Below are 25,978 nucleotides of genomic sequence, written 5' to 3' on the forward strand. Positions count from 1 at the left end.
TTCCAGTTTTATCTTTTCTCATTAATATTTCTCTTTTTTCCATCTCTGACAAACTTTCATAATATGTCAATTCTCCCCGCTGAACCTTTGTTTTCCCCGTTCTTGCTGTAATTTTTTTTCATTGTAACTCAGAATTTCTGAAATTTTCTGAAACAAAACAAATGATTCTGCTTATCATATTTCAATTAATAAATAATCTTGAAAAGTACAAGAAAAACGGAAAAATTAATATTTTGGTTTCTTGTAGTCGCCGCCACCTCCTTCTCCTCCAATCTTCCTCTTATCCATAATTTTATTGATCTCGTTGAGCTCACGATCCAACCGTTTCGCTTCCGAGACTGCCGATTGTTTCTTGTTCTTTCGGCCCTCTCCATTCTTGACTCCATACTGGTAGGCGGCTTTCGGGAGAGCTTCTCTTCCTTCCTGAAAGTGAAAAAAATTATTTGAGTTTTTAGCGAATAAATTTTATCAAAGTTTATTTTCTTCCTAATCGATGACTATCTGGCGTTCCTGAGACGCGTTTTTAGACCAAACGGGCGAAAAATCCGTCTAATACCGCCTGGAATCGTTTAAAATCAGCTGGAATCGGACTCTGGCGCACTTTCGGCGCGTTTCGAGCATATTTTTATCGAAAATTCAGCTAGTTTTCAAAAAAGAACAAAGCTTGAAAAGTTGCACATTTTTTGAAATTTTTGCTAAGTTCATACATTTTCAAGACCTCAAAATGCCAAAAATCGATCTTCATCGTGCAATTTTTCAGCATATTTTGAATAGAAAAATTGATTTTTGGCATTTTAGGTCTTGAAAATGTATGAAATTAGCAAAAATTTCAAAGTTTTGTTCTTTATTGAAAACTAGCTGAATTGTAGATGAAAATATGCTTGAAACGCGGCGAAGGTGCGCCAGAGTCCGATTCCAGCCGATTTTACACGATTCCAGGTGGTTTTAGACGGATTTTAATGAGCTTTTCGCCCGTTTGATCTGAAAACGCGTCCCAGGAACGCCAGGTAGTCATCGATTGGGAATTTTGATGAAAAAACCGGAAAATTTTCGAAAAAATTTTTGGACTGAAAATTCGGGCTCTGAAAATGACAAGTAAATCCCTCACCATGTACGTTGCGTACTCCTCCTCGGTGTCGAAATCCCATCGATTGACGGCTTGATTCTTCTTCGGACCGGCGTCCATCTTGGAGTAATCCGCCTCCTCATCAGAATCCCACGAGCCGCCCATCTCAACGAGCCCTCCTGGATAACACTCATCGTATCCGGACGATGCTTCCATCTCCTTCCTCTTTCTCTCTCGTTCCTTCTCCTTCGCCTTCTCCTTTTCTTTTTCTTTCTCCCGAAGACGTTCCCGTTCGGCTCTCTCCCTCTCCCGTTGCTGTTCTCGTCGCTTCTGCTCCTCTTCTCTTCTGGCGTTCGCCGACTTCTCGAAGTAGCGGTCACGATCGCGTTCTCTGGATCTGGAACGGTCACGTCTTCTATCCCGGTCCCTATTATCCCGATTATCTCGAGAATCACGCGGCTTCCGAGATGGGACATAGTCGTCCAAATCATCATAAATATCATCTCCTTTTGGAGCCGAGGGGGCAGATGAAGCGGTCGACGTGCGGAATTCCTCCTTCTTCTTCTTTTTCGGTTCCGACCGGAGATGGGCGAGGACGTGGGAGAGTTTCGAGATGATGAGGTTGTTCGCCTGGATTGATTGGGCTGATTCGGCACGTGGCAGGTCGTGAAGCGATCTGGAAACTATTTCATTTAGAATATTGAAAGAAATCATACTTGTAAACCGGACCGGCCCGTAACTCGCTTCAATCTCAATACTATGAGCTGAAAAATATACCAAAATGTAGATCTTAGCGAGTTCGTCTGTGACCTACTACGGGTCGAATGGAGGATCGGTAATGTGCCGCGGGCCGGGAAAAAGAGCAGATCTACTTTTTGGTATAATTTTCAGCTCATAGTATTGAGATTGAACCGAGTTACGCACCGGCAATGTTTTTTTTTAATCCAATCTAGCGAAAAAAAATCATGACTTTCAATGAAATGTTGGTTTCCAGCTGGAGAATTACACATTTTTGGTGCTAAAGACAGTGAAAATTGCCACTATAGCTGAAAAATTGATTTAAAAATCGTTGGAAAATCATGTTTTTCGATTCAAAACTGCCATTTTTCGGTTTTCTAGAGCATAATTAAGTTTTCAAACCAAATTTTTTCGGAAATCCACGGAGCCCCTCGAAAATTGTGCTTCCATTGTCGTTTTTTGAAGTTTTAGCAATAAAAAATTCAAAAATGCATCGAAAAATTACGATTTTGGAAAATCGGATTTTTAGACGATTTCCTTTTGAAAATAGCATTTTTAGCAGTTTTCAGCGGAAAACTCGAAAACAGAAAATGGGAATATTGCGTGCTGAAATCTTTCGTGGTTTTTCGAAAAACTTCGAAAATTGAAATAAATTATTGAGATATTGTAATTATTTTGTAGTCAAAAGAATGAAACTAACCTGAGCAACGTTGTCGGAATATCCGTCTCCTCATCTTCCAACTCCACAACATACGCCATCCGTCCCTTGGCGAACAGGTCGTTCCGAAGAGGCACTTCGTTTTTAAAAAGAACTCGGTGGAGGGATCGAACCATTCGGTTCTCCGAGTGGGATTGAGCGAGCTCCTGGGTGAGTGAAGTGGCTTCGGACGGCTTCGCTGACTTTTTATCGTCCTGAAAATTGAATTTCAATAATTATTTCTAAACTTAACTAGTGAAGGATCATGGAGTCAGTTTGGAGTTACAGGACGTGACTTATATCATTGGAAAGACGAGAAAACGCTGATTTCAAATATATATTCAGTTTTTGCCATCGAGGTTTGGTGTTCGAGAAAAAGGGGTCAAAGTTCCGACCCTTAACAAGTCATTACTCTTTTGACATGCGAAAAATGTCGGCAGCGTAGTGTGCACAGGAACTTTGGCTTCGTTTTTCTCGAATATCAGGCCTCAAGGGCAAAAACTGAATATATATTTGGAATCGGCGCTTGTTCAGCTTTCCAATGATATAGGCTACGCCTCATAACGCCAAATTGACGTCATGGTCTTTCCTAGTGAGAGACAGTAAAACTTACAAGTGCCTCAATATCATCATCCTCCTCGTCGTCATCAGCTGTCAACTCACTTCTCACTTTATTCAACAGTGAATAATCCAGACCTTTGACCAAGTGAGTGTGCTCCAAATCTCCTCCCAAATACTTCGACTCCAAAATCGCCTGCTTTCGGAGATCCGCTTGGTCGAGAGCACTACGAGCATCCCCTGGAACGGCTCGATATGCAGCGGTAAGTTTGGTGGTGTCTTCTTTCTCCTATAAAGTTAATTAATCGATTTTAAAATTTTAAAATTAAAAAAAAATCACTTACATCTCCCGCTTTTCTCCGTTCGGCGGCTCGATCTCTGTAGTTTTTGAGGATATTCTTCAGATGAGCTTCGTCTTCATCGGCCTCTGTCTTTTCCTAAAATTAATATATTTTTTAAAAAACTTTTTTGTTTTTTTATTACCTTTTTTCCCTTTGCTGACCCTGGTGCCTGTGGTTTCTTAAACTTCGCAGGCTTCAGATGCTTATGCTTGAAACTCGCCGGCTTTTCGTCGTTTGATTTTGGATCTGCCGGCTTTGCGAACGCCGAAGAAGCCGGACGATCACTTCGAGCGGACGTCAGAAGCTTACGGAAATCTTCGTTACGGAGATTTCTGGAAATAAAAAATTTAAATATTTTCGATATTTTTTTATGTTATTTTAGACTTACGAAGGGTTATCTGCCATGGTTTGAACCTCTCAAATGCTGCGATTTTCTGCAAAAAGTGTAATTAGTAAAAACATTATTTTAGGAGGATTATTATCAAGCAAAAAGGATTCGAAACCACAAAATAGATATTATCAATTACGAGGAATTTATTTTTATCAATTTCATTCAATAATTTGCCCATTAACATGAATAAAAAGGTCAGAAGAGCTGAATATAAAATTTTCGCCGAAAATTAATAGTGAAGCGATAGAGCGCGCTTGTTGGGGGACTAGTTTTAAGAGTTCGGCCACGGAAGAAATAAACGCGGGAGTTCGAAAGTTCAAACACGATGATTTGAGAAAAAAAGTTTTTCATCTGATTTCAGAGGGAAAGAGCAGGAGAATTCGATATAATTGCTTGGAAAAATAAATAAGAGATGTATAAAAACTGGGAATTTCTCTTCAACCTTCATTAAACTAGGTATTTATCTCAAAAATCAGTCGTTTTCATCAAAATTCCAAATTGATGGCTATCTGGCTTTCCTGAGACGCGTTTTCAAACCAAACGGACAAAAAAATGTATAAAACTCCGTCTGAAACTACCTGGAATTGAACACTCGCGCACCTTCGACGCGTTCCGAGCATATTTTCATTGAAAATTCAGTGAGTTTTCAAAAATGAACAAAGCTTGAAAAATTACATAATTAAATAGATTTTAAGTGAAAAACTCTGATTTTATGGCTTTTTAGTTTGAATAATTTCAGATTTTTCAGAATGAGTGTGTTTACTGTTTTTCTGTTTTTAAAGTTTCAAATTGTTAATTTTCTCTTTTAAGGAATTTCGTCATATTTGAACTTTTGAACATGATTTTGTGATCTCCCATTCTTTCCTACATTTCCATTTCTTTTTTCTGAAAATTCCCATATCAGTTTTTTCCCTCGTTTTTTATCGACCAACCCCCGCGCCACCGCATGAGAAACTGTCCTAATCGAATCAAAACCGCCTATAAAAGTCGAGCCCCTCCAGTAGAAATCTCCATCATTCGACAAGAATGCGTCTTCCAATTCTTCTTCTCGTCTCAATCCTCGGATTCGTCTCCGTCTTCGGTGCTCCAACCGATCCGGACGCCATCGAAATCTCCCACAACTTCTTCAAGAGATTCATGAAGGCTATCAACTCAGGCGACTTGTTCCAGGTTCTCGGCATGTTCTCCCCACAAAAAGGTGAGTTATTTTTTCAGAGCTTCCAGGAAAAATCTTAATTTTCCAGGTGACACCAACGTCGACGCCGGCCATCTGATTTCCGAATTGAAAGGTCTCCGTGTGTCCTTCCGTTCCGCCAACTTCGTCGGTGCCAATGTGAACGTCTCCTGTGTTTTCCGTCCACCGAAAACCGAGAAAGCCGCGAAGTCCGCTGAATTCATCTTGGAGAAAAACGCGGAGGTCAACACCTGGTTGATCAAGAGCATGAGCGATGTGAAGGGACCTAAGACTGCCCAACTTCATCATTTCTATCCTCCATTGGTCATGGGATAATTTTTTCCGTATTGATGATTCATCGTTTAAATAAATACCAGTCGGGAAACGCCGCCTAACGGCGGCTACCCTCCTGGCTTCCGCCGATTTCGGACTAATTATAATACTTTAGGTGCAGTCAAAAAATGTTTCAGAAAGACAATATTTATAGATCAAAAAATTTAATGAACAAAAAGAAGAAGTTGTTGAAAAATTAAAGGAAATATGAGGTTTACTGGAGAACGTCCTCGTAGACAATGTTATTCACTATTCCAGATGCGGATTCGATTCGGATCCCGTCTTTGGAGGTGGTTCTAGACAGGGCAACATAGAGTTGCCCATGTGAAAAAATAGGCTCGTCCACCTTTAATCCAATCTTCTCGAATGTTTGCCCTTGGGACTTGTTGATGGTCATGGCGAAGGACAGACGGATTGGAAACTGGAGACGACTCATGATGAATGGCAGGCCCTTTTCGTAGTTCAGCTTGATCTTAGGAATAAAGACCATCTGTCCTTGTCGTGGTCCATTGATAAACTTGCACTGGAGAACCTGAAACAATACGTAGAAAATTTGATCTACTCTCAAAACTTACTCTTGCTCCCATATCATGCACAACTAATCTGGTTCCATTGCACAATGAGTTCTTGACGTCCAAATTCCTCAGGAGCATCACGATTGCTCCTTTTTTGAGACGAAGAAGATGTGGAGGCATTCCAGATGGTGTCATTTGGTTCAGGAATTCAGTGGTGAAGTTTAAACTGTCGTTGATCTCTCCTCCATCTTTATGAGTAATCTGATCAAGTGAAGTGTAGGACTTAAGTTCGCCGGCCATCTTGTCGAGTACTAAATTGTTGACTTCTAGAGCTTCCTTGTTACGTGGAGTCAGAATCGCTACTTTTGCCAACTTATTGACGTCACCCGAGGCCAACAAATCACCAAAAATTTCCTCTGCGAGATCTCCATTTGACTCCAATCCATCTGGAATTGGCATTTCTCCGGTCTCTGGTGCTCCAATTTTTCCATCGCCAATATCCAGAAGCTCTTTCTTCCATTCGAGGGCATCTCCTGTTAATCTCATGTTGGTCTTCAGTTGGAAAACTTGGAATTGATTCCAGAGGAACGACTTCTTAATGCAGTTGGCAATTTGATCTTCAGCTCTTCCATTATCCACCACTGGGAGTACTTGTCGGAAGTCACCTCCTAACACCACCACTTTTCCTCCAAATGGCAAATCGATCCCTGTGATCTCACGGAATAGCTTGTCTACAGTTTCAAGAGCTGCTTTCGGAGACATCGGAGCCTCGTCCCACAGAATCATTGATACGGCAGCCAAGACTTTTGCCAATGAGGAGTTGGGCTTGAGAGTGGACGATTTGCAGAAGTCATTGATGTTCAACTTGCAAATTGAGGCCACAGTACGGCCGTTTGGAAGGAGTGCTGCGGCAATTCCAACCCATGCCATCGGAAGAATTGTCAGTCCTTTTCCCATGATGATGTTTGCCAAGCAGTTGTAAACGAATGTCTTTCCACTACCGCCTGGGCCATCAATGAAGAAAAGACCACCCAAATCGAGAGCAGCTAAAATGGACTCGACGGCTTCAGACTGTTCAGCGTTGAGTAGCAATCTCATCTCTTCTCCTTTCTTCTCACATTCTCTCAAGTCAACAAAGTGAGTTGCTGAAGCCACGGGCTGATAGTCTTTATTGATCCACTGCTTAATGTCTCCATTCATAGCTTCCATTCGATCCTTCATGTCATAATAAGCCAATGATTCTGCTTCTTTCGGAGAATATCCCTGATGCTCAAAATCTTCAGAAAGATCTTTGAGAAATCTGGAAAAATAAGTTTAGTTAATTTTACAGAAGGTAGAAATTCTTACTTATTCCAAAGTTCTTCCGGATTGTTGATGTTCTCAAAAAGTAGAAGCATCACGAACAATCCACGAAGTTGAGCAGCAGAGTGGAATCCAGCCGCCTCTGAGAGAGTTTGTTCATACATCGTGTCATCTGAGAGGTATCCAGAAGCTCGAGCAGCTTCTACAAATGTGTCCCACCTCCTTCCTTGAACCGTACGAAGGTCATCAAAGCTTGTAGCACCTTTGGTGTACAGAAGAAGTTGTCGAAGAGCATATCTTTCCCGATTTTTAGGCGAGATAAAATACATTCTTCCCAGAGAAGTTTCCATCGTTTTTCTCGGTTGCCACGCAGTTGTACTTGTGTTAAATGTGAAGTGCTCTGGCATCTCATAGTAGAAGTATTGTCTAGAATCCTTGAGAGTTGGAGGAAAGGATCCATCCGGTAGAACTGCTTCTTCACACTTTTTGTTGATAGCAAACCATGCAGTCAACTTGGTGTTTTTGGATTGAGCTCGGTTAACGGCCTGTGCCTCATCCCCACGTTGAAAAATTATATTTTGATCTTCCGGAAGATGAACAGCAAGTTGAAGAACATTACAACTTCTGTAGGACATCGGGAATTTGAACAAATGGTGGACAGCTTCCGGTGCACAAACAAAGCGAGTATCCAAATACTGCTTGATTTCATCAACCACTTCCATCTGTTTCCCATCGACAACTCGGATGAGGACAGCTGCTCTTGTTGTACCTTTATATACGTACTTGAATATGTACTTGACGGCTGACACGGCTCCACACACTTCCAAATTGATGTGGCACCTGTATTTAGTGAGGAACCATGGAGGATACGGTACCACATTTTGGTTGGTGAGTGGAACAACTTGTCCATCGATCTGGTACTCGACACATCTCCCATCATCACGTCTTCTGTACAATGAGAAACCGTCGTTGTCAGTAGACGTGGTGTCACGGAATTCCTTTGGAAATTTCTTATCACATGATCCATTTTTCTGCATGCATGGAGATTTTTGGTTATGGACTCCACAGGGACGATGCATCATGAGAGTGGTTACCAATTCATGCAAAACTGGATTATCATCTTTGTCTGGAATTTCCGCAGAGATGATCCGATCAACATCGGCTGCAGTTCTGAAATAAAAATAGCGTTTTGAAGTATTTGTCTTGATATCTAGCTTACCTCGGTTTGGATCCCGGTTTCATGATTATAAGCATATGCATATGTGGGAGACCACGTTTCTGGAACTCAATGACATAGATATATGCTAGCACTTTTCCAAGAACATGACGCTTGAAAAGATCTTCTCTGATCTCGGTGATTTTGAGCTGGAACACACGTGCCACGAGGTCTGGTCTATCAAGTGCAGTCTGCCCAGGGAACAGACATTCCTGGATTTCCGACCATTTCGGATTGCTTGTCATTGTCAAAAAGTAATCTGGTTTCCCCAGTCTTGCCACCATTGCCATTGAATCCTGATATTTTGCAATCATATCTCTCGGGGATCCAGTGAAGGAAGCTGGAAGCGTGATCCTCATTCCAACTGGCCCTTTTTCTTCTCCAACGACATAATCCTGTAATCCACTAAGTGTTTCCACATGAAGCAAAGCTTGGTTGTTTCGAATGAAGTTCAAATGGTTTTGCTCAGTTCGGGTCCACACATCTACTACATACTGTTGGAATAGCTTCCTCGAGCGGAAAAGTGGAGAGAAAGAAGTTCGAACATGAAGATTATAAGCATAGAATTCTCTCATGGTGACTCTATTCCTTTTTCCTCTCTGTTTGGTATACGAAATCTCTGGATTCCATCCAAACTGTCCAGTAGGGAAAAGAAGCGGATAGCACATCGGATCACAATTCGGGTCAATCAGCGCGATGGAATTGATATTGCCACTCCGTTGGTACACTGTGGTTCCTCTCTTTCCCGGAATCTCATCTGAATCTCCAACATATACGACGGCAACTTCGTTGGCTGTGGATTCCTGATATCTAGAAAACAAAACTTTAAAAAACAATTCCTTTTTTAACTCTCTTGCCTTCTGTGGTCATCCTGACTTCGAGTCTGGAACGTCATGGTAATGTTCCGCTCTGATCTTTTCTCTAGCGCCGCTTTCTCTTTTTCTTCTTTTTCCACTTCGTACATCATTTGAAACGACTGTACGTGGGGATGGCTTTCCTTCAGAATAGAGATCAACTTATCGAATAACTCTTTGGAACATGAAGAATTCATATCTCTTCCAGCCAACTCAGCAGCCGCTTGCTCCGTATCCATTATGAAGACTTGAGCGAAGTTTCGTGGTTGACTGACGCCAGGATGCAGATCCCCAATCAAGTGGTAGACTTGTTTGTGGATACGGTAGCAGTACGGTCCCCCAGATGGTAACTGGACATCCGCTTTCATGCAGGCCATGGCAAGAGAATTGTTGTATTGCCGAATATTCTCGATGAAGTTTTTCGATTCTTTCCACAGGTTCTGATCTTTGAAATCTTTGTTGGCGAGAAACAACTTCTTGAGAGCATGCGGAATGTCCTTCTGTTCTATTTTCACGGCTCCGGACATACAGCACGCGGTGAACTCTCCTTTTGTTGTTGTTTCGCCTGAAATTCAACGACCTCGCTTTCTTTTCATAACCTAAAAACGCTTACATTTGAAATAGAGAGCCCCACAGAAAGAACATTCTTTATCCATTCTGCCACAATAATGAGTGTCTGGACGGTCATCTGAAGCTGCGATTCCGAGAAATGCAGTCGTATTTTTGCTTTTTCTTGCTCGATCAGCAGTTCTCCGAGACAGTTTTTGAGTAAGATCGTCGGTTGCTCTGGCGACGGCTTGTCTGTCTTTTTCAATGCGTACTCGTTTCTTTTTCACTTCATCTGGCTCCTCGGTCCTTTTTTCTGCGTGTTTTTGTTTGTCCACTTGCTTCCGTTTCTCTTTTTCTTCTGCTGTTTCTAGGGACCGTCTTAAAGACTTCCTTTCAGAATCCCTCCTTGCCTCCCCCGCTTTGGTTTTCTCGGTTCCATTCGATCGACGGAGAGCGGAACGTGTAGCATCGTTTCGCAGTCTTTGAGCTTTTTCTGCTTTATTTTCGAGTTGTCTTTTTGCTGAAACTCGAGTCGAATCAGCAATTTTTTTTCTCTGAAAGTTAGAGCTCTTGATTAAACCAATATAAGATAAACTTACCTTTCTCTTATCTCGCTTTCTTGTTGATCCTTGAGACATGAGCTGAGAGTCCTCGACATAATCCATTTCTTCACTCATGTTTTGAGACATGATTTGAGTGTCCTCGATTCCATCAATTACTCCGCTTCGTGATGGACCGGCCATGTCGTCAGGAGCTGAGGAATCTTGAGACATGAGTAGAGTGTCCTCGATTCCATCAATTACTCCGCTTTGTGATGGACCGGCCATGTCGTCAAGAGCTGGAGAATCTTGAGACATGAGTAGACTGTCTTCAATTCCATCGATTACTCCGCTTCGTGGTGGAGCGGCAATGTCAGGCGAGTTTGGGAAGTCTTGAGACATCAACTGGGTATCCTCGATAGGGAAAGAAAAAGAATGTGACATAGGAATAAAAATGGAATACAGTAATGGCCATAAATCTAACAACAATGACCGTCTTCAGTTGAAAATGTCCAACTTTAAGAGGGTGTCACGATAAAGTAAAAAAAAGAAAGAAAAAACAGTTTATTAACGTTTTTCACCCATTGTTCTAGACCATGCGATGAAATAGTTAAAGAAATGAACTCATTTGAAGAATACAAAGTTTCTATAACTATTTTTCCCGTGAACTCCTATTTCCCTATTTCGAAAATGAAAGGCAATGAAAGGCTTGAAAACCACGTTTTTTCACGTAGTGACCTATTTTCGAACTATTCTATCTAAAAAAAATAGACGGGCATCATCCGGGGAAAATTTCCAAGCGATCTGTGTAAGTTTCATTAAAAACGGTTCAGTACAGAAGGCGCTAGAGTCGGCGACAGACGGACAGACAAACGGATCTGCTGAATATTATTAGTAAAGATTGAGCATTCAAATAGTTTTTATTCCTTTTTTAGAGGTACGAGGGGAACATTGGAGCATCGTAGGCTTTAGGTGTTCTAGCTTGGGATCCTAGGGATTACTGTAGCTAGATCCAGGATTTGAGGATCCTGGGGATTACTGTAGCTAGATGCAGGATTTTAGGATACAAGAGATTACTGTAGCTAGATCTAGGATTTGAGGATCCTAGGGATTACTGTAGCTAGATCTGGGATTTTAGGATCCAAGAGATTACTGTAGCTAGATCCTGGATATGAGGATCCTAGAGATTGCTGTAGCTAGATCCAGGATATGAGGATCCTAAAGATTACGGTAGCTAGATCCATGATTTGTGGATCCTAGGGATTACTGTATCGCAGGGTCCTACGAGTAATCTGGTGTAGTATCGAGAATTGATCATAGAGGTTACTGCAGCTGGTCTTCTCCAACCAAATGACTCTACTCGCTAATTTTCTAAAAATGATATTCAATAATTAGTGAAGGACTTTCTGACTCATTTTGTCCAAAATGAAGAACAATTGTTCCAGCGCTCTCCAGGTTTTCCAGAATTTCAATAGAGCGCTCTTCCCCTATCACACCGTATCAAAAGCTCCACGTCGACTATCACACCCCCGTGATGTGCCTTGATTCGATTAGCATTTCTCACTATAAAACCCCCCACTCTCCCTGTTCATTCGCCTCATTCTTCTCGAATGCCTTCTCCGGTTTTCCTTCTCCTCCTCACCTTCCTGAGCCACGTGGCTTCTGCCGCCCACCCTGGGCATCTCCCTCCACCGATGGAGCTCGCCAAGGACTTCTTCGAGCGCATGATGACTGCTGTCGACTCCAGGAATGTCGTGGCTATCAAAAAGTTCTTCTCCCCGACGGCATTGGCTGATCGTGAGTTTCCGTTAATACCGTAACCCACCCATACCTTCAATTTCCAGCTGAAACCTCAAAAATCTACGAAACCATTTCCGACGAGCTCGCTGGATACTCTCGGACTATCGACCATGCCTTCTACGACGTCTTCAAGCAACCAAAGAAACACACGTGGATTCTCAACTGCACCGTCTTCTTCCGTGGCCCCCATCCCACGTATTCTCGAAAGAACTTCGATTTAACTTTGGAAAATCAGTATAATGTAGGTGTAGACATAGCTCTAGGGAGATCTCATGACAATTTCCTTTTCCAGAATCCTCAGACAATCCCAGAAGCCTGGCAAGTGAAGTCAATGCATCGAAAGGTGTATTCCCGGAAGATCTCGAAGCTGGAGAACTTCAACTCGGCTGACGCCGAACAGATGCTCAGTCATCTCCTCACCGAATTCATGCATTCTATCATGACCAGAGATATTGGAAGGCTGGAGAGAATCGTCTATATGAAAGGTTTGTCTTTCCGGATGTCCAGATTTTCCCAATAATAACTTTCAGACGAATTCTCAATCAGCCCAACCGGAATGCAACAACTCTTCGATCTCTTCAATGGAAATCGAGTGGAAGTCCGCTCCTACAGAATCGTCAGCTCCGGAGAAGTGACTTCCACAATCGTCTTCACCAATCAGGCGACTCAAGTCGCGAATCTCTTCTGGATGGTCTTCAAAAACCAATTCTCCGAGAATCCCTTCGAATGGAAGATCACCGACATGAAGTTGATGTTCAACGATTTCGGTCCGCCAAGGGATTTCGCTGGATTCGATGGGATTCTTAATTTTTCTCATTGATTCTGTGTTGAATAAATTTTGAAATGAAAATGTGTTTTACAGTACAGTTATCCTAAACAACCTCCATATTCCGAAGAGCTGTCACTCTTGTGCTTGAGCAACGTTGAACATCATTCCGCCTGAGTGATTTACAACTGTCTACACTACTTTTGGAGATGTAACACTCTTACACCTCAACTTGATGTTTCCATAGTGATTCCTCCAGTTCTTAAACGTTTTCAAAACAAGTTTTGAGCAAGTCCCCTCAGTTGGTAGAGATGTTGTCTTTACTGAAGATTGTCTGCCCTCTTTTGTGTTTTGGCTTTTTGATATTTTGTCAGCAGGTATCACAATTTTCGAGAAGTTTTCAAAAGATTGAAAATACATTTAGGATTATCCGTCAAAAATGGTTTTATTCCAAGGAAACGTGGACTCAAACAAGAACTGCACAGATATGAAAACCAATAATGCTACATCGTGTATTGCATTATGTATTAGAAACGAATCATGTTTGGTAGGTGGTCAACTAGGAATTCAGAATTAAATTTTTTTTTAAACACTTATTCAGCTGACTTTAATGACTGAGGAGAGCTGTTTTCATTGTAATTACGGTAAAGTTAATTGGATAACTCGTCATGACAATAATCATTATATTGGTCTGAAGGTGAGCTAGCTGGGAAAACGTCATGCAAGAAATCAGCTAAATTTCAGATAAGCTTTGGTTTATCAACGTTGGTTAAAAATGCTATACCCGGAGTTTCTCTTCCTCTCCTTAGCCCTGACCATTCATTGAACAGTTTTTCCTATAATAATAATACCTGCACCATCGGAAAATTTGAGTTGAAAAAATGTGAAAACGGATGGGAAATGTTTAGAAGAGGCGGCATTTGGTATTGCCTAAGGGTAACTTTTACAGGAAATAAGAGAATAATGACCTTGCTCTTTTAAGGTACTCTACGACGACAAGCAAATGACGCAGGCTCAAGGAAAACAAAATTGTCGGAATGTTAGTGCACAGCTGAGCGGTTTGGAGAGTATGAATGAGACAAGATTTGTAGCAAGTTAGCATGAAGTCTTCCTGACGGATATTCTCATTAAAAGATTCAGAAAATGCTGAGGTGGAAATGAGGGCAGACAACACGTTACGTGGAAAATCTGACCACAATGGCTGGGCTGTTTGGATTGATGGTGAAAGAAGACCTGGGTGTACTGAACAAGCAGTAATTAATTCTACAGCTGAATGTCAAGGTGTAAAAGTGAGTCACAAGAAAAAAGCCCCGACAATAGTTTACTCAACAGGGCTTCAATTTCACCGATACAACACTGACAGCAAAATTAGGATACGATTGGAGTGAGAATGAGCCAAATGGATACGAAGACAAACAGGATTGTGTTGTGATGATGTTACATACGAATAGTACAGAAAAAAGAAATAGAAAGTTGGATGACACATCGTTAGTGTTTGTTTCGTAACTGAATTCAACTAATGAATTTCAGATGTACTGATAGCAAATCTTTCTTGAAACGTGGAGTCTTGTGCGGAATGATGGCGAAATGAATTCTTCAAATTGAATTTTCTTATTTTGTGGGATTTGCTACAGTTTTTTTATCAATAAAAGTTGAAAACAGTACCGTGCAGTAAGATATACAATTTGGCCTTTTTCAGTTCAAAATGATCAACTTTGACAGGGTGTTACGGTATCACTGATTGCCCCACAAAGTAAATTATGTATAAACCAAACAGACCAAAAATAGAGCTTCGTTTTTGTAATTGACAACTTTTTTAAAAAGACACTCCCTAGAGAGTTGTTGTCATGTTAAGGGGACAGCTCAAAAATCAATATATTTTGCACTAAAAAGGGACAATTTGAGGGGGGAACTACATTGTCGATACGAATTGTCATCTGAAAAAAAAACATTCCAGATATTTTCCCTTTTCAGAGGTACTTACCAACCAAACTCGGATGTTTATCGTCAAAATTGACATCCTTACAATAGGGAATTTCTTGAATTTAACATAATTATTACTTAAGCAATCAGAAACCAGGTGTCTACAGTACCCCAGCTGTCATTCCAAAGCAGCGGTGACACCAATTCCCACTGAGTGATTTATAACTGTCTACTACACTTCAGATCCGTTTTTCGAACAAAAGCGACAAAAAAGTTCCTCCTTCAACTTTATGTTCTTGATGTTTCCATAGTGATGCGTCTTGTTCTTTTCGATTTTGAAACCAGTCTCATTCTGTTTGGAGGCATGCATTCTTTTCTGACGATTCTCTCGTTTTTAAACTTCATATTTTGCCAAAAGGTACATTAGACTTACAGTAAGAATTTTCCAAAGATCGTTTCAGGAGCAATCAAAAATGGTTTTATTCCAAGGAGAGGTAAATTCTAATGAAAAATGCATTGACATGGGAACAAGTAATGGTACATTGTGTATTGCCTTATGTATTAGAGACGAATCATGCCTGGTAGGTGGATTAGTTTTTTAGGTTCGACGTATAGGAAGAATTTCAGCTGGCATTGATGACTAACGAGGACTGTTTTCACTGTAATTACGGTAAAGTTTCTTCTGTAACACGCAGTGGTGACAGTTCTAAATATATTGCACTGAAGGTTAGTCTATTCTGAAAACATCTAGCAAATATCTATTTCATTCAAGATGGACTCTGGTTTCCCTACTTTGTGGAAAGAATCTGGTTGGATGTTAGGCCTTTTTCAATGGCAATATTTTACTGGTTCTTGTCCTTCCGGAACATTCCATCTGAAAACATGTAAAGATAGGTGGGAAATGTTCAGAAGGGATAGTATTTGGTATTGTCTCAAGGTAATGTTTTTAAAAACTACAGAGAAAAATAGTTGTCGTTCCAGGTGGTCTATAATCAGAATTCGATGAATCAATCTGCTGCAACGCTGAAATGTTGGAATAATGGTGCAAAACTGAGCGGTTTGGAGAGTATGAATGAGACTAGATTTGTGGCAGGTGAGCATCGATGTCTGGAAAAGTAACTACAGTTATGGTCATAATTCTAACAAGTTGAAAATCTACAACTTTGAGAATGAGTTACGGTATCACTGATTGCCCCATCAAAAAGTTTTTAGTTGGATTCTACATATTAAAAGTAGTGCTCCATTTTTGTAGTTGACAACTTTTTTGTAGGGACACTCCCTAGAGAGTTATGGTCATTTTAAGATGACTTGCACTAAAACTGGTCGTTTTAAGAGAGAAATTACTTTGTCGATACGTTACTTGCTAGGGAGTGCATGTACATAAAAGTTGTCAACTACACAAATAATCCACATATAATTTTACACATTTCATCATTTGGCAACTTTTTGATAACTCCACCCACTTTTGAGATATGCGCTTTTAAACATTGACAACCACAAGTGAGAGAGGGTAGAGAAGCTATGTATGTTTTTTAAAGGCGCATATCTCAAAAGTGGGCGGAGCTAGCAGAAAGTTGTCAACTACAAAAATGGAGCTCTACTTCTAATCTATACGATCCGTAAAAGTTTTACTTGGTAAGACAATCAGTGATACCATGTTACCCTCTTGGACATTTTCAACTGAAAAAGTCCAAAGTTGTTAGAACTACGACAATAACTTTATCAATTACCAATTTCAATGAAAACTATCAGAAAACGTGGAGAGTGAAATGATATCAACCGATTCTGCATTGAGTCGATGGGACATCTGGATTGATGGAGTGAGAAAAACAGGATGCATTTCGGAGAGTGATGTCAAGGGGAAAAACGGCTGCAAAGGGATAAAAGTAAGCCCCAAAACAGGCACAGCCGCTGATTTCAAAACTTGAACTTTTTTCTTCAGGGTTTCGCCTTCTCTGACCAAACACTGAAAAACCACGGTGGCTATGACTGGAGTGAGGGTGAACCTAATGGAAGAGGAGGCACTCAAAAATGTGTTGTGATGATGATAAAAAAGGGGAAAAATGGGAAGTTGGATGATATTGAGTAAGTACATATTTATAAAATTTCATACATTCTAAACAATTAATTTCAGGTGTGACGCTCTGAAACGAGGTGTCTTGTGCGGAATGGAAGCGCAGTGAAGTTTGATTATGTTGGAAGTTAAAAAAAACAATTTCTGAATTTGATTAATAAAAGTTAACAAAAAATTATTCCTTTGGCTTGTTGGAAAGCTGCAGGTGGAATTTGAGATCTGTGATTTTATTTCCTAGATCTTCAATGCATTTTTTCTCGGGCGACATTATGAGTTGCAATAAAACTTTGCGATGCGCTTTGACACATTGCCTATAAAAACCTTCCGTTTTTTCACTAGTTCTCTTTTCTCTAAATATGACACGAATTTCTTCAATTCTTTTACTCTGTTTCTCTATCACAGTCTATGCTGGGTATTATGGGGATTCTCCTGAAGAATATAATAGTCGCCGTGGACATCGTCAATTTTTTTCCTATGGAGGGCGTCGTTATGATGATGATAATTATCACCCAAGACCTCCTCCAAAGCCAAGTTGTGATGAAGGCTGGAAGTTTTTCCAGCGACCAAATGGAGGGTGATGCATGAAGGTCTTCCCTGGAACACTTGATCAGTATTCACCAGAGGCTCAATGTGTTTCACAGGGAGCAGTGTTGTCGGTGTTGCAGAATGCAGCAGAAATTAATTACGTAGTTTGTGAGTAGCCTGTCTGGGTCATCTTTTCAAAGTTTGCCAAAAAAAGTTTCAGCTTTGGCCTTAACCGTAATTTCTCCCCAAGTGAGCGGTGGTGTGTGGATCGGAGCCAAACGAAGAGCTGAATGCATTGGATCCGGTGAAACTGCGACGTGTACCAAGACAAACACGTTCTATTGGACAGACAATTCAGCAACTGGAATCGATGGAATGATTTTTCAACTGAACGAGCCTAATAATGGGAACAAGTATGTCACTTCCAGTTTTCCTGCAAATTTGTGAGACTTGTTAAAAAAAAGTTCGAATTTTCAGCCTAAATGGAAACCAAAACTGCGCCTTGCTTACTGTAGCCCACACACCTGCTATCAGAGCAGTTTCAGTCTATTGGTCCGGTCAAATGGATGTATGTTGATGAAAAACAACTGCTTCTAGACCATACTTTTCAGATGTAGCACTTCTGCATCATCGTACTGGCCAAGTGGAACATTACCAAGGGCTAACAGGGCATATGTTTGTGGGAAACGTGCTAATTGAGAAAGATTTGCCATAAATAATTCATTCAATAGAAAGTTCAAACAAATTTTTTCCAGATTTACACTTTTGGCTTCTTTCCGCACACGTATGCCTTCGGAGTACTTGGGGTGTAACCAGCCTTGACAAAATCAAAGTCGCATCTGAAACCTTGATTGTTATTTGTTCTGAAATGGATAAACTCACCCAACATCATCAAGTGTTCCAGACTGAAATGCTCCTAGATTACGTGACACTGTAGCATATATCAGTGCACAAGCTTGTCCACCAGGAGTCATATGCCTGGAAAATTAAAATTTTGTGTGAGATTATGATTTTTTATCCGCTCTTAGAAGCCTTTCTCAGTGAAGCGCATTTCCCCAACTAACCGTGAATTATCCGGTTGCTTAGAAGCCCATGAGATTCCTTCTGTACCATTCGCAGATTTATCTGTCCACTCAAATGAGGTTGCCCAATTACACTTGGCGTTTTTCCCACTGTTCCTACAAGCTTCTGTACGTTTCATTCCAATCATAACAGTCCCAGATTCGGGAAAAATTTTGTCCAAGACGGTGTCTGTAACCTTTGGTGTCAGAGGTTGTCTATTGCAGTTATAAACTCACACAAAATATAAAAGTTCTCGTATTGATCCTGAATACTAGAAAGTGTTGCTCCCACCTCTTGGCATTTCTTCTCAGCTGCTGCTGGGGTGATGAAGTTCTCGAAGAAAATCTTCATACACCACTCTCCAGATGGTCGAGTGAAGTTTTTCCATCCTTCTTCACAATTTCCATTGGCTACTTTTGGGCATGTCACTGCTTGTGACACATCAGATTTCAGTTTCGAAGTCTCTTTCAGATTCTCCACGTGGAAGAAGTCATCGTTTTCATCATTTCCATCCTCCTCAGAAACCGCAAAATAAGCCTTCGTATCTATACAACTTTTACCAGAATTCTTTTCAAGAAAGATGGAAAACGCGGGAATCAGTAAGGCATTCAGAAAGATTAGTACGGTAGCTTGACGGTGAAAAGGTGTCATTTCAAGGTTACAAAGGAAATGTTGGAGAAACGTCAAGAAATATATAGTCGAAGGGTTTATTAGCTTAATGTTGAAAAAATTTGCGGAGATTGAAAAAGTGGAGTTTTATGATAAGACACGGTCGCTCAGTGACCATGTCTTTTATTTTTCTTTCTTGTGTCCTCATATCATCTGGAAAATATTCTCGTTAAGATGCATCCATAAGGAATATAATAATAGCCGTGGGCACCGTCATTGTTACTATTTTGGAGGTCGTGGTCATAATGATGAGGATTTTAATTTTCCTCCGATACCATGACCAGGGTTCCTGGGGCACAGGAGAAAGGTAATGAAGTTTGCGAATGAGATTCTAGAGCATTTGAACTTTTCTCTTTTACAGAAAAATTTATTCAATCAACAAAAAAGTAACAGGTTACACTTTTGGCTTCTTTCCGCACACGTAAGCCTTCGGAGTATTGTAAATGTCTCCCTCCTTGAAAGAGTCATAGTCGCATCTGAAACTCTGGCCGTTATTTGTTCAGAAGTTGATGAACTCACGCGACATCATCTAGTGTTCCAGACCGCATTGGTCCTAGATAAAGTGTCGCTGAAGCATAGATCAGTGCACAGGCTTGTCCACCAGGAGTTATACGACTGGAAATTTGATATATGTACATATGTTGTGTAAGATTATAATTACAAATGCGCTCTTAGAAGACTTTCTCAGCGAAGTGAAAACGCGAAGAACTAACCGTGAATTATCCGGTTGTTTAGAAGCCCATGAGAATCCTTCAGTCCCATTCGCAGATTTATCTGTCCACTCAAATGAGGTTGCCCCATTACACGTTGCGCTTATTCCACCGTTGATACAAGCCGCAGTACGTTTCGCTCCGATCAAAATAGTCCCAGTTTCAGGATAAATTTTGTCCAGGAAAGTGTCTGTAAACATTGGAATGAGTGGTAGACTATATTAATTAATAAACTCACAAACAATATAAAAGTTCTCGTATTGATCTTGAATACTTGAAAGTGTTGCTCCAACTGCTTGACATTTCTTCTCCGCGAAAGTTTGGTTGATGAATTTTTCAAAGAAGACCTTCATACACCATTCTCCAGATGGTCGAGTGAAGTTCTTCCATCCTTCTTCACAGTTTCCATTGGGCACTTTTGGACAGTTAGCTGTAGGTATATCAGATTTCAGTTTTGAAGTCTCTTTCAGATTTTCCACATGGAAGAAGTCATCATCATCATCATTTCCACTCTTCTCAGAAAACGCAAATTAAGCCTTCGTATCTATACAACTTTTCCCAGAATTCTTTTCGAGAGAGATAGAAAACGTGGGGATGAGTAAGGCATTCAGGAAGAGTAGTACAGTAGCTTGACGGTGAAAAGATGCCATTTCAAGGTTACGAAGGAAATGTTGGAGTAGCGTCAAGAAATATATAGTCGAAGAGTTTATAAGCTTGAAAAAAGTTGGGGAGATTGAAAAAGTAAACTTTTATCAGTAACCTTACTAAAACATCGTATGGCATAGGAACAGGAAAACTCACAGGGCTGCTCATCTTCATCGCATGGCTCCTCTTTTGGCAGGAAAATAGCAGAAACTGTGACCAAGAAGCAAAGAAATATGAGAAGTTTATCCATTTCGACACTTTTTCACACTTCCGGGTGTCCATTTTATAGTCTGAGATGGGTGAACGTAACGACTTGTTTTATGACCATATTCTTTTCTTGCAAAGTTTTTGTTTCAGGTTCCTCATGGTTTTTTGAGGAATGATCAAAGCACAGTGTAGCTGTTTTCTTTTTGAATCAGAACATCCGCCTTTCTTACGTCTACTACCGACATTCTTTTTTCAAATTAATGTTTATATTTTTCCAACCAAACAAGTTGATGATAATGATTTCAGGATGTGAACTACAATTATCAAGGGCTATCAGGGCATATGGTTGTGGGAAACACGCTAATTGAGGATGAACTGTCTGATTATTCGCATTGGAATTTGTATTCCTTAAATAATTCAATCAATAGAAAATTCAATCAAGTTTTTTTTTCAGTTTCTTTTTTTTATACTTTCGGCTTCTTTCCGCAGACGTATGCTTTTGGGGTTCTGGGGTTGTATCCATCCTTTACAAAGTCATAGTCGCATCTGAAATCTTGATTGTTATTTGCAGACTTGCAAAATTCCGGGCCGGCCCGTTGCAAGTCTGGTTATTTGTTCTGAAATGGATGAACTCACCCAACATCATCTAGTGTTCCAGACCGCATTGGTCCCTTGTCCAGGTAAAGTGGCACTGTAGCATAGATCAGTGCACAGGCTTGTCCACCAGGAGTCTGACGACTGGAAATTTGATAGGTGGTATGAGATTATAATTAAAAATCCGCTCTATTGAAACTTAGAAGGCTTTCTCAGTGAAGCGCTTATCCCCAACTAACCGTGAATTATCCGGTTGTCCATTACCCCATGAGAATCCTTCTGTCCCATTCGCAGATTTATCTGTCCACTCAAATGAGGTTGCCCAATTACACGTCTCGCTTATCCCACTGTTCCTACAAGCTTCTGTACGTTTCATTCCGATCATAACAGTCCCAGATTCGGGATAAATTTTGTCCAGGACAGTGTCTGCAATTTTTGGATGGAGTGGTGGTCTATACTAATTTGAAAACTCACACAGAATATAAAAGTTCTCGTATTGATCCTGAATACCAGAAAGTGTTGCTCCGATCTCCTGACACTTCTTCTCAGCTGCTAATGGAATGATGAAGTTCTCGAAGAAGACCTTCATACACCATTCTCCAGATGGTCGAGTGAAGTTCTTCCATCCTTCTTCACAGTTTCCATTGGGCACTTTTGGACAGTTAGCTGTAGGTATATCAGTTTTGAAGTCTCTTTCAGATTCTCCACATGGAAAAAGTCATCGTTATCATCATTTCCACTCTCTTCAGAAAATGCAAAATAAGGAAATGTTGGAGTAACGTCAAGAAATATATAGTGGAAGAGTTTGTAAGCTTCGTGTTGAAAAAACTTACGGAGATTGAAAAAGTGGACTTTTATGATGGTCGCTCAGTGACCTACTACTGGAACATTGTATGGTATAGGAACCGAAACGATCGAATTGAAAAAAGAACTCCTGACGCAATCTTAATTTGCGGTGGTTCAATAATCCTCCCACTCACACTTACACGGCTGCTCTTCTTCATCGCATGGTTCCTCTTTTGGCAGCAAAATAGCAGAAACTGTGACCAAGAAGCAAAGAAATATGAGAAGTTTATCCATTTCAACACTTTTTCACACTTCCGGGTGTCCATTTTATACTCTGAGAAGTGTTTTATGACCATTTTCGTTTCTCACAAAGTTTTTGTTTCAGGTTCCTTATAGTTTTTTTTTGAAAAATGATCAAAGCACAGTGTTTCGTTTTTCAAATCAGAACAACATCCCTTTTTTCAAACCAAACAACTTGAAAATAATTATTTTGTAACGAGAACTACAATACAATTAATCTCACCTTAATGCAAAGTGAGAATTCCTTTTTTCCATCATTTTCTAGAAGAATACATATATTTCTTCTCCGTACTCCCCGAAAACCAACTAACAATCATTTCTCCGCCACAAAATGTGTCATTCAATCACAAGACCCCCCGCCTGTCCCCCCGTTTTCATGTGATACATCTCTGACTGCCATCTGTCTCTCTCCGTCTGTCACCCACTTTTTAACCGGCCTCGACAATGAATTTAATCGCCGCCCGGTTAGCTCAGTCGGTAGAGCACCAGACTCTTAATCTGGTTGTCGCGGGTTCGAGCCCCGCATTGGGCTTACGTTTTTGTCATTTTCATATCAAGTAAAGATTCGTAAGATTCATAAATGCCTTCTGAAGTCATCCGATCAGCGCCTCATTGGCTCAGTGGCAGAGCGTCTGTCTAGTAAACAGAAGGTCGCTGGTTCGATTCCAGCATGAGGCACCGAAACTTTTTTTCTGCTTCCAACAAAAGTTATTAGTTACGACAATTTATTAGCATCCAGGTGGTTTTCCACATACGAAACCTTGAATTTGTTGTGGGTTGTTACTATTCAACTTCATGTTACATGACGTTTGTATTTATTGCTCCGTTTTCCTATCAAAAACAAATAAATCCCGTTTGTACGCAACAAAACTCCAAATCACCACTTTTTCAATCTCCGTAGAACTTTTTCAACTCAAAGATCATAAAACCTTGTTCCATATAAAGTATGAATTTCAAGTTTCCAACACTTTTCTTCCTCATATTCCACCATCCGAAGATGCCACGTCATATGCCTCTTACCGTATTTCTCCTTCTAAATGTTCTACTTATTCCTGTTTTCTCTATGTTCGCACCTGTGAATTCTGGCAGAAGTTGTATAGATGCAAAATCATATTTCGCAGTTTCTGAGGATGAGAGCAACGAGCAAAATGAGGAAAGTGAAGATGACTTCTTCCACGTGGAGAATCTGGAAGTTCAACAGGATCAACAGAATAATAAGAATCGACTAGTGAGTGTGGTACAATCTGATGTGTCACAAGCAGTGACATGCCCAAAAGTAGCCAATGGAAATTGTGAAGAAGGATGGAAGAATTTCACTCGACCATCTGGAGAGTGGTGTATGAAGGTGAGCTGGTGTGCAGGAGGATTCAAAACTTCAAAGGAAAAGAAAACTTCAGATTTTTTACGAGAACTCTGTAACCCAACCGGCTGCAAAAGAACGATGTAAGGCACAGGGAGCACTTCTTTCAGGTCTTCAGAATCAGATGGAATCTCAGTTTGTTTTTTGTGAGTGATCATTTGATTTCACTCACGTGATAAAAAAAACTATATTCCAGCCACTGTCACCGCGCACATCTACCCCGAGACCGGAAGTATTTGGGTGGGATTGGAGAGACGTGCGGAGTGCCGTGACGTTCAATGGAGTTGGAATTGTACACAAACGACATCATTCGAATGGACTGACAAGTCGGCCACTGGAACCGATGGACTCGCATGGGCTTGTAATCAACCGGACAACTCGAGAAAGTAACTGAATATCAAATAGAATTCTCAAAACTCAAAAATTTTCAGTCGCACCCAACAATGTGCCACTCTGACCGCTTCATATCAGGGAAGTGTCTTGGGATTCCAAACTGGACAACTGGACGATGTTGGGTTAGTTAGGTCACCTAACTTAGGCGTCTACCATTCTTTCTTTTTCATGTCTGAGAGATTTTTTTTCAGATGTGACTTCGATTATATTAAGATGAACAAAAAAGCCAGAGATATCAAGGCATACGTTTGTGGAAAGAAACCGAAGGCTTAACTTGGAGATGACTAATTGAATAAATACTTTGTTTTTGTTACAAACTTTTTTCTTAAAACTGTTTAAACAGAAAGAAATATGGAAAATTAAAGTTCACAGCAAAAACAAACGGACACTGTCAGAAAGGATTGAGGGCGAAAACTGTGGACATCATGGCATTTTTCCAGTAACAAATGTGCTCTAGAGGAATTATTGCATCACAGGATTCACTGAATTTGTTGATATCCGTCCTATCACGAATCCCCGATTTCTGAAAAAATTCTCCTTTAATTTACCACTTTTCTGATATAGTCTCACATAAAGCGTTTTCTGAAAATGAAATTTCGATAGGAAGGGAAAAATAAAAACAGAGAAATCATGTTCAATGACGAATGCAATGAGAACCACATAATACACATTTCTGTTAACAGCTGTCCTTTTTCTAATTCGAACATAATGAAAATCATGAGAAGGCATGGAGGCGTCAAGGAAAATGTCGCAGTGGCGAGTTGCATCATTAGACTTTGAACCGCTTCTTTGTGTTTTTGGTAGTTGACAGCGGAGATCTTAGTTTTTAGAAGAGCCATCATCCGGAGAATGTGAATTATGAAAATGAAAAATAAGAAAGCAAGAAAAACTCCTCCACATAAAGTTATTATCATTAGCAAAATGAAACTGGATGTTTTGACGTAAATTTCGAAATGAGATATTTTTTGAAAACTTTCAAGATACTCTTTATGATTCTGAAAATTGAAAAAACGCGATTCAAATTTTCTGGGATTTTTCGGGAATTCTTACCGTTCTTATCCAATTCCATTGCTCATCCTTTGTCAGACGCTCAAAATGAAACCATATACACATCACAAAATTACAAAGAACGCATAAAAAATAACCGAAAACCCGCAGTGGCTGATTGATCTTGAAAGTGTCCAAGCTAGCAGAGATGGTCTGATGTTTCTTCTCAAAGCAAATTACAAGGAATTCTAATTGAGTTACAATAAGGAACATGACAGTAATCTGAAAGTTAACAGATTGAAACTAAAAAAAACTTAAAAGTTAGTCACCATCGAATAATGAGCAGGAATATTGAGCCACTCTCCAAATACACCTACAGTAAACCCAGCAATCATAGGGTATAACGGAATGGGTTGCATAAGAAATGTGACATGAATATCAGTTAGAAAACATACCATCTGAAATCGTCTCTGAACTCAACTGAAATTATGGCAAAACTACCTGATAAACTAACAAAAAGTATCGAAAATTCTCGAGTTTTTCACATTGAAACATCAACAAATAAATACCGAATGAATTCAAGATAACAGAGGTTATACCCACGATGTGATAGTAATAGATTAACCAATTGGGCACAGAGAAATCAATCATTAAGTCTCAATCTAGAGACAATATTTTTTATTGAAGTAAGAAAGGAATAATGTGGAAATGAGAGCAGGTGAAGTGAGAGGAAATGGAAAGGAGTCATAACAAGTGGTTGAAAGTTCACCAGTGACGATAACTTTTTTTCAACTATTAATAAACGCAAACGGGTGGATGTTTGGGTGTATGTCGCCGACCCTAGGATCAGAAGATCAGAAACGACAGAAGCATTGATAAAACATTTGGAAATCAACATAGAAAA

The 25,978-nt window shown here is 40.2% G+C and overlaps 12 protein-coding genes across 12 annotated transcripts; 6 read left to right on the forward strand and 6 right to left on the reverse strand.

Moving 5' to 3' along the window:
- Positions 1-225: 225 nt before the first annotated feature.
- GCK72_006939 (uncharacterized protein) lies at positions 226-3,805 on the reverse strand (the record flags this gene model as incomplete). The annotated part of the gene is made up of 7 exons (XM_003110012.2): positions 226-423; positions 1,109-1,742; positions 2,505-2,716; positions 3,115-3,348; positions 3,404-3,496; positions 3,543-3,732; positions 3,789-3,805. 7 exons carry the CDS (start codon positions 3,803-3,805, stop codon positions 226-228), a joined length of 1,578 nt encoding a protein of 525 aa, XP_003110060.2.
- Positions 3,806-4,817: 1,012 nt separating this feature from the next.
- On the forward strand, positions 4,818-5,301 carry GCK72_006940 (uncharacterized protein; the record flags this gene model as incomplete). Its single annotated transcript, XM_003109939.2, has 2 exons — positions 4,818-4,989; positions 5,036-5,301. The coding sequence occupies 2 exons, from the start codon at positions 4,818-4,820 to the stop codon at positions 5,299-5,301; spliced, it is 438 nt and encodes a 145-aa protein (XP_003109987.2).
- A 211-nt stretch (positions 5,302-5,512) lies between these two features.
- On the reverse strand, positions 5,513-10,675 carry GCK72_006941 (uncharacterized protein; the record flags this gene model as incomplete). The annotated part of the gene is made up of 7 exons (XM_053725898.1): positions 5,513-5,830; positions 5,874-7,113; positions 7,161-8,285; positions 8,335-9,141; positions 9,294-9,750; positions 9,799-10,288; positions 10,334-10,675. 7 exons carry the CDS (start codon positions 10,673-10,675, stop codon positions 5,513-5,515), a joined length of 4,779 nt encoding a protein of 1,592 aa, XP_053590092.1.
- Positions 10,676-11,883: 1,208 nt separating this feature from the next.
- On the forward strand, positions 11,884-12,893 carry GCK72_006942 (uncharacterized protein; the record flags this gene model as incomplete). The annotated part of the gene is made up of 4 exons (XM_003110039.2): positions 11,884-12,070; positions 12,118-12,314; positions 12,366-12,558; positions 12,604-12,893. 4 exons carry the CDS (start codon positions 11,884-11,886, stop codon positions 12,891-12,893), a joined length of 867 nt encoding a protein of 288 aa, XP_003110087.2.
- A 385-nt stretch (positions 12,894-13,278) lies between these two features.
- Positions 13,279-14,430, forward strand: GCK72_006943 (uncharacterized protein; the record flags this gene model as incomplete). Its single annotated transcript, XM_053725899.1, has 6 exons — positions 13,279-13,386; positions 13,441-13,536; positions 13,822-13,933; positions 13,980-14,128; positions 14,172-14,326; positions 14,370-14,430. The coding sequence occupies 6 exons, from the start codon at positions 13,279-13,281 to the stop codon at positions 14,428-14,430; spliced, it is 681 nt and encodes a 226-aa protein (XP_053590093.1).
- Positions 14,431-15,764: 1,334 nt separating this feature from the next.
- GCK72_006944 (uncharacterized protein) lies at positions 15,765-16,945 on the forward strand (the record flags this gene model as incomplete). Its single annotated transcript, XM_053725900.1, has 4 exons — positions 15,765-15,855; positions 16,515-16,648; positions 16,705-16,847; positions 16,897-16,945. The coding sequence occupies 4 exons, from the start codon at positions 15,765-15,767 to the stop codon at positions 16,943-16,945; spliced, it is 417 nt and encodes a 138-aa protein (XP_053590094.1).
- A 472-nt stretch (positions 16,946-17,417) lies between these two features.
- GCK72_006945 (uncharacterized protein) lies at positions 17,418-17,938 on the forward strand (the record flags this gene model as incomplete). The annotated part of the gene is made up of 3 exons (XM_053725901.1): positions 17,418-17,529; positions 17,582-17,774; positions 17,839-17,938. 3 exons carry the CDS (start codon positions 17,418-17,420, stop codon positions 17,936-17,938), a joined length of 405 nt encoding a protein of 134 aa, XP_053590095.1.
- A 180-nt stretch (positions 17,939-18,118) lies between these two features.
- On the reverse strand, positions 18,119-19,074 carry GCK72_006946 (uncharacterized protein; the record flags this gene model as incomplete). The annotated part of the gene is made up of 4 exons (XM_003109955.2): positions 18,119-18,200; positions 18,244-18,339; positions 18,426-18,612; positions 18,660-19,074. 4 exons carry the CDS (start codon positions 19,072-19,074, stop codon positions 18,119-18,121), a joined length of 780 nt encoding a protein of 259 aa, XP_003110003.2.
- A 412-nt stretch (positions 19,075-19,486) lies between these two features.
- GCK72_006947 (uncharacterized protein) lies at positions 19,487-20,697 on the reverse strand (the record flags this gene model as incomplete). The annotated part of the gene is made up of 5 exons (XM_003110069.2): positions 19,487-19,568; positions 19,612-19,707; positions 19,806-19,992; positions 20,041-20,232; positions 20,604-20,697. 5 exons carry the CDS (start codon positions 20,695-20,697, stop codon positions 19,487-19,489), a joined length of 651 nt encoding a protein of 216 aa, XP_003110117.2.
- Positions 20,698-21,118: 421 nt separating this feature from the next.
- Positions 21,119-22,328, reverse strand: GCK72_006948 (uncharacterized protein; the record flags this gene model as incomplete). Its single annotated transcript, XM_053725902.1, has 5 exons — positions 21,119-21,200; positions 21,291-21,392; positions 21,488-21,674; positions 21,723-21,914; positions 22,229-22,328. 5 exons carry the CDS (start codon positions 22,326-22,328, stop codon positions 21,119-21,121), a joined length of 663 nt encoding a protein of 220 aa, XP_053590096.1.
- A 1,069-nt stretch (positions 22,329-23,397) lies between these two features.
- Positions 23,398-24,360, forward strand: GCK72_006949 (uncharacterized protein; the record flags this gene model as incomplete). The annotated part of the gene is made up of 5 exons (XM_003110025.2): positions 23,398-23,679; positions 23,732-23,840; positions 23,891-24,080; positions 24,126-24,209; positions 24,279-24,360. 5 exons carry the CDS (start codon positions 23,398-23,400, stop codon positions 24,358-24,360), a joined length of 747 nt encoding a protein of 248 aa, XP_003110073.2.
- A 118-nt stretch (positions 24,361-24,478) lies between these two features.
- On the reverse strand, positions 24,479-25,493 carry GCK72_006950 (uncharacterized protein; the record flags this gene model as incomplete). The annotated part of the gene is made up of 3 exons (XM_053725903.1): positions 24,479-24,610; positions 25,138-25,356; positions 25,404-25,493. 3 exons carry the CDS (start codon positions 25,491-25,493, stop codon positions 24,479-24,481), a joined length of 441 nt encoding a protein of 146 aa, XP_053590097.1.
- Between the last annotated feature and the right edge of the window lie 485 nt (positions 25,494-25,978).

The sequence above is a fragment of the Caenorhabditis remanei genome, chromosome II (genome assembly GCF_010183535.1).
Source record: "Caenorhabditis remanei strain PX506 chromosome II, whole genome shotgun sequence".
Classification (NCBI taxonomy): domain Eukaryota; kingdom Metazoa; phylum Nematoda; class Chromadorea; order Rhabditida; family Rhabditidae; genus Caenorhabditis; species Caenorhabditis remanei.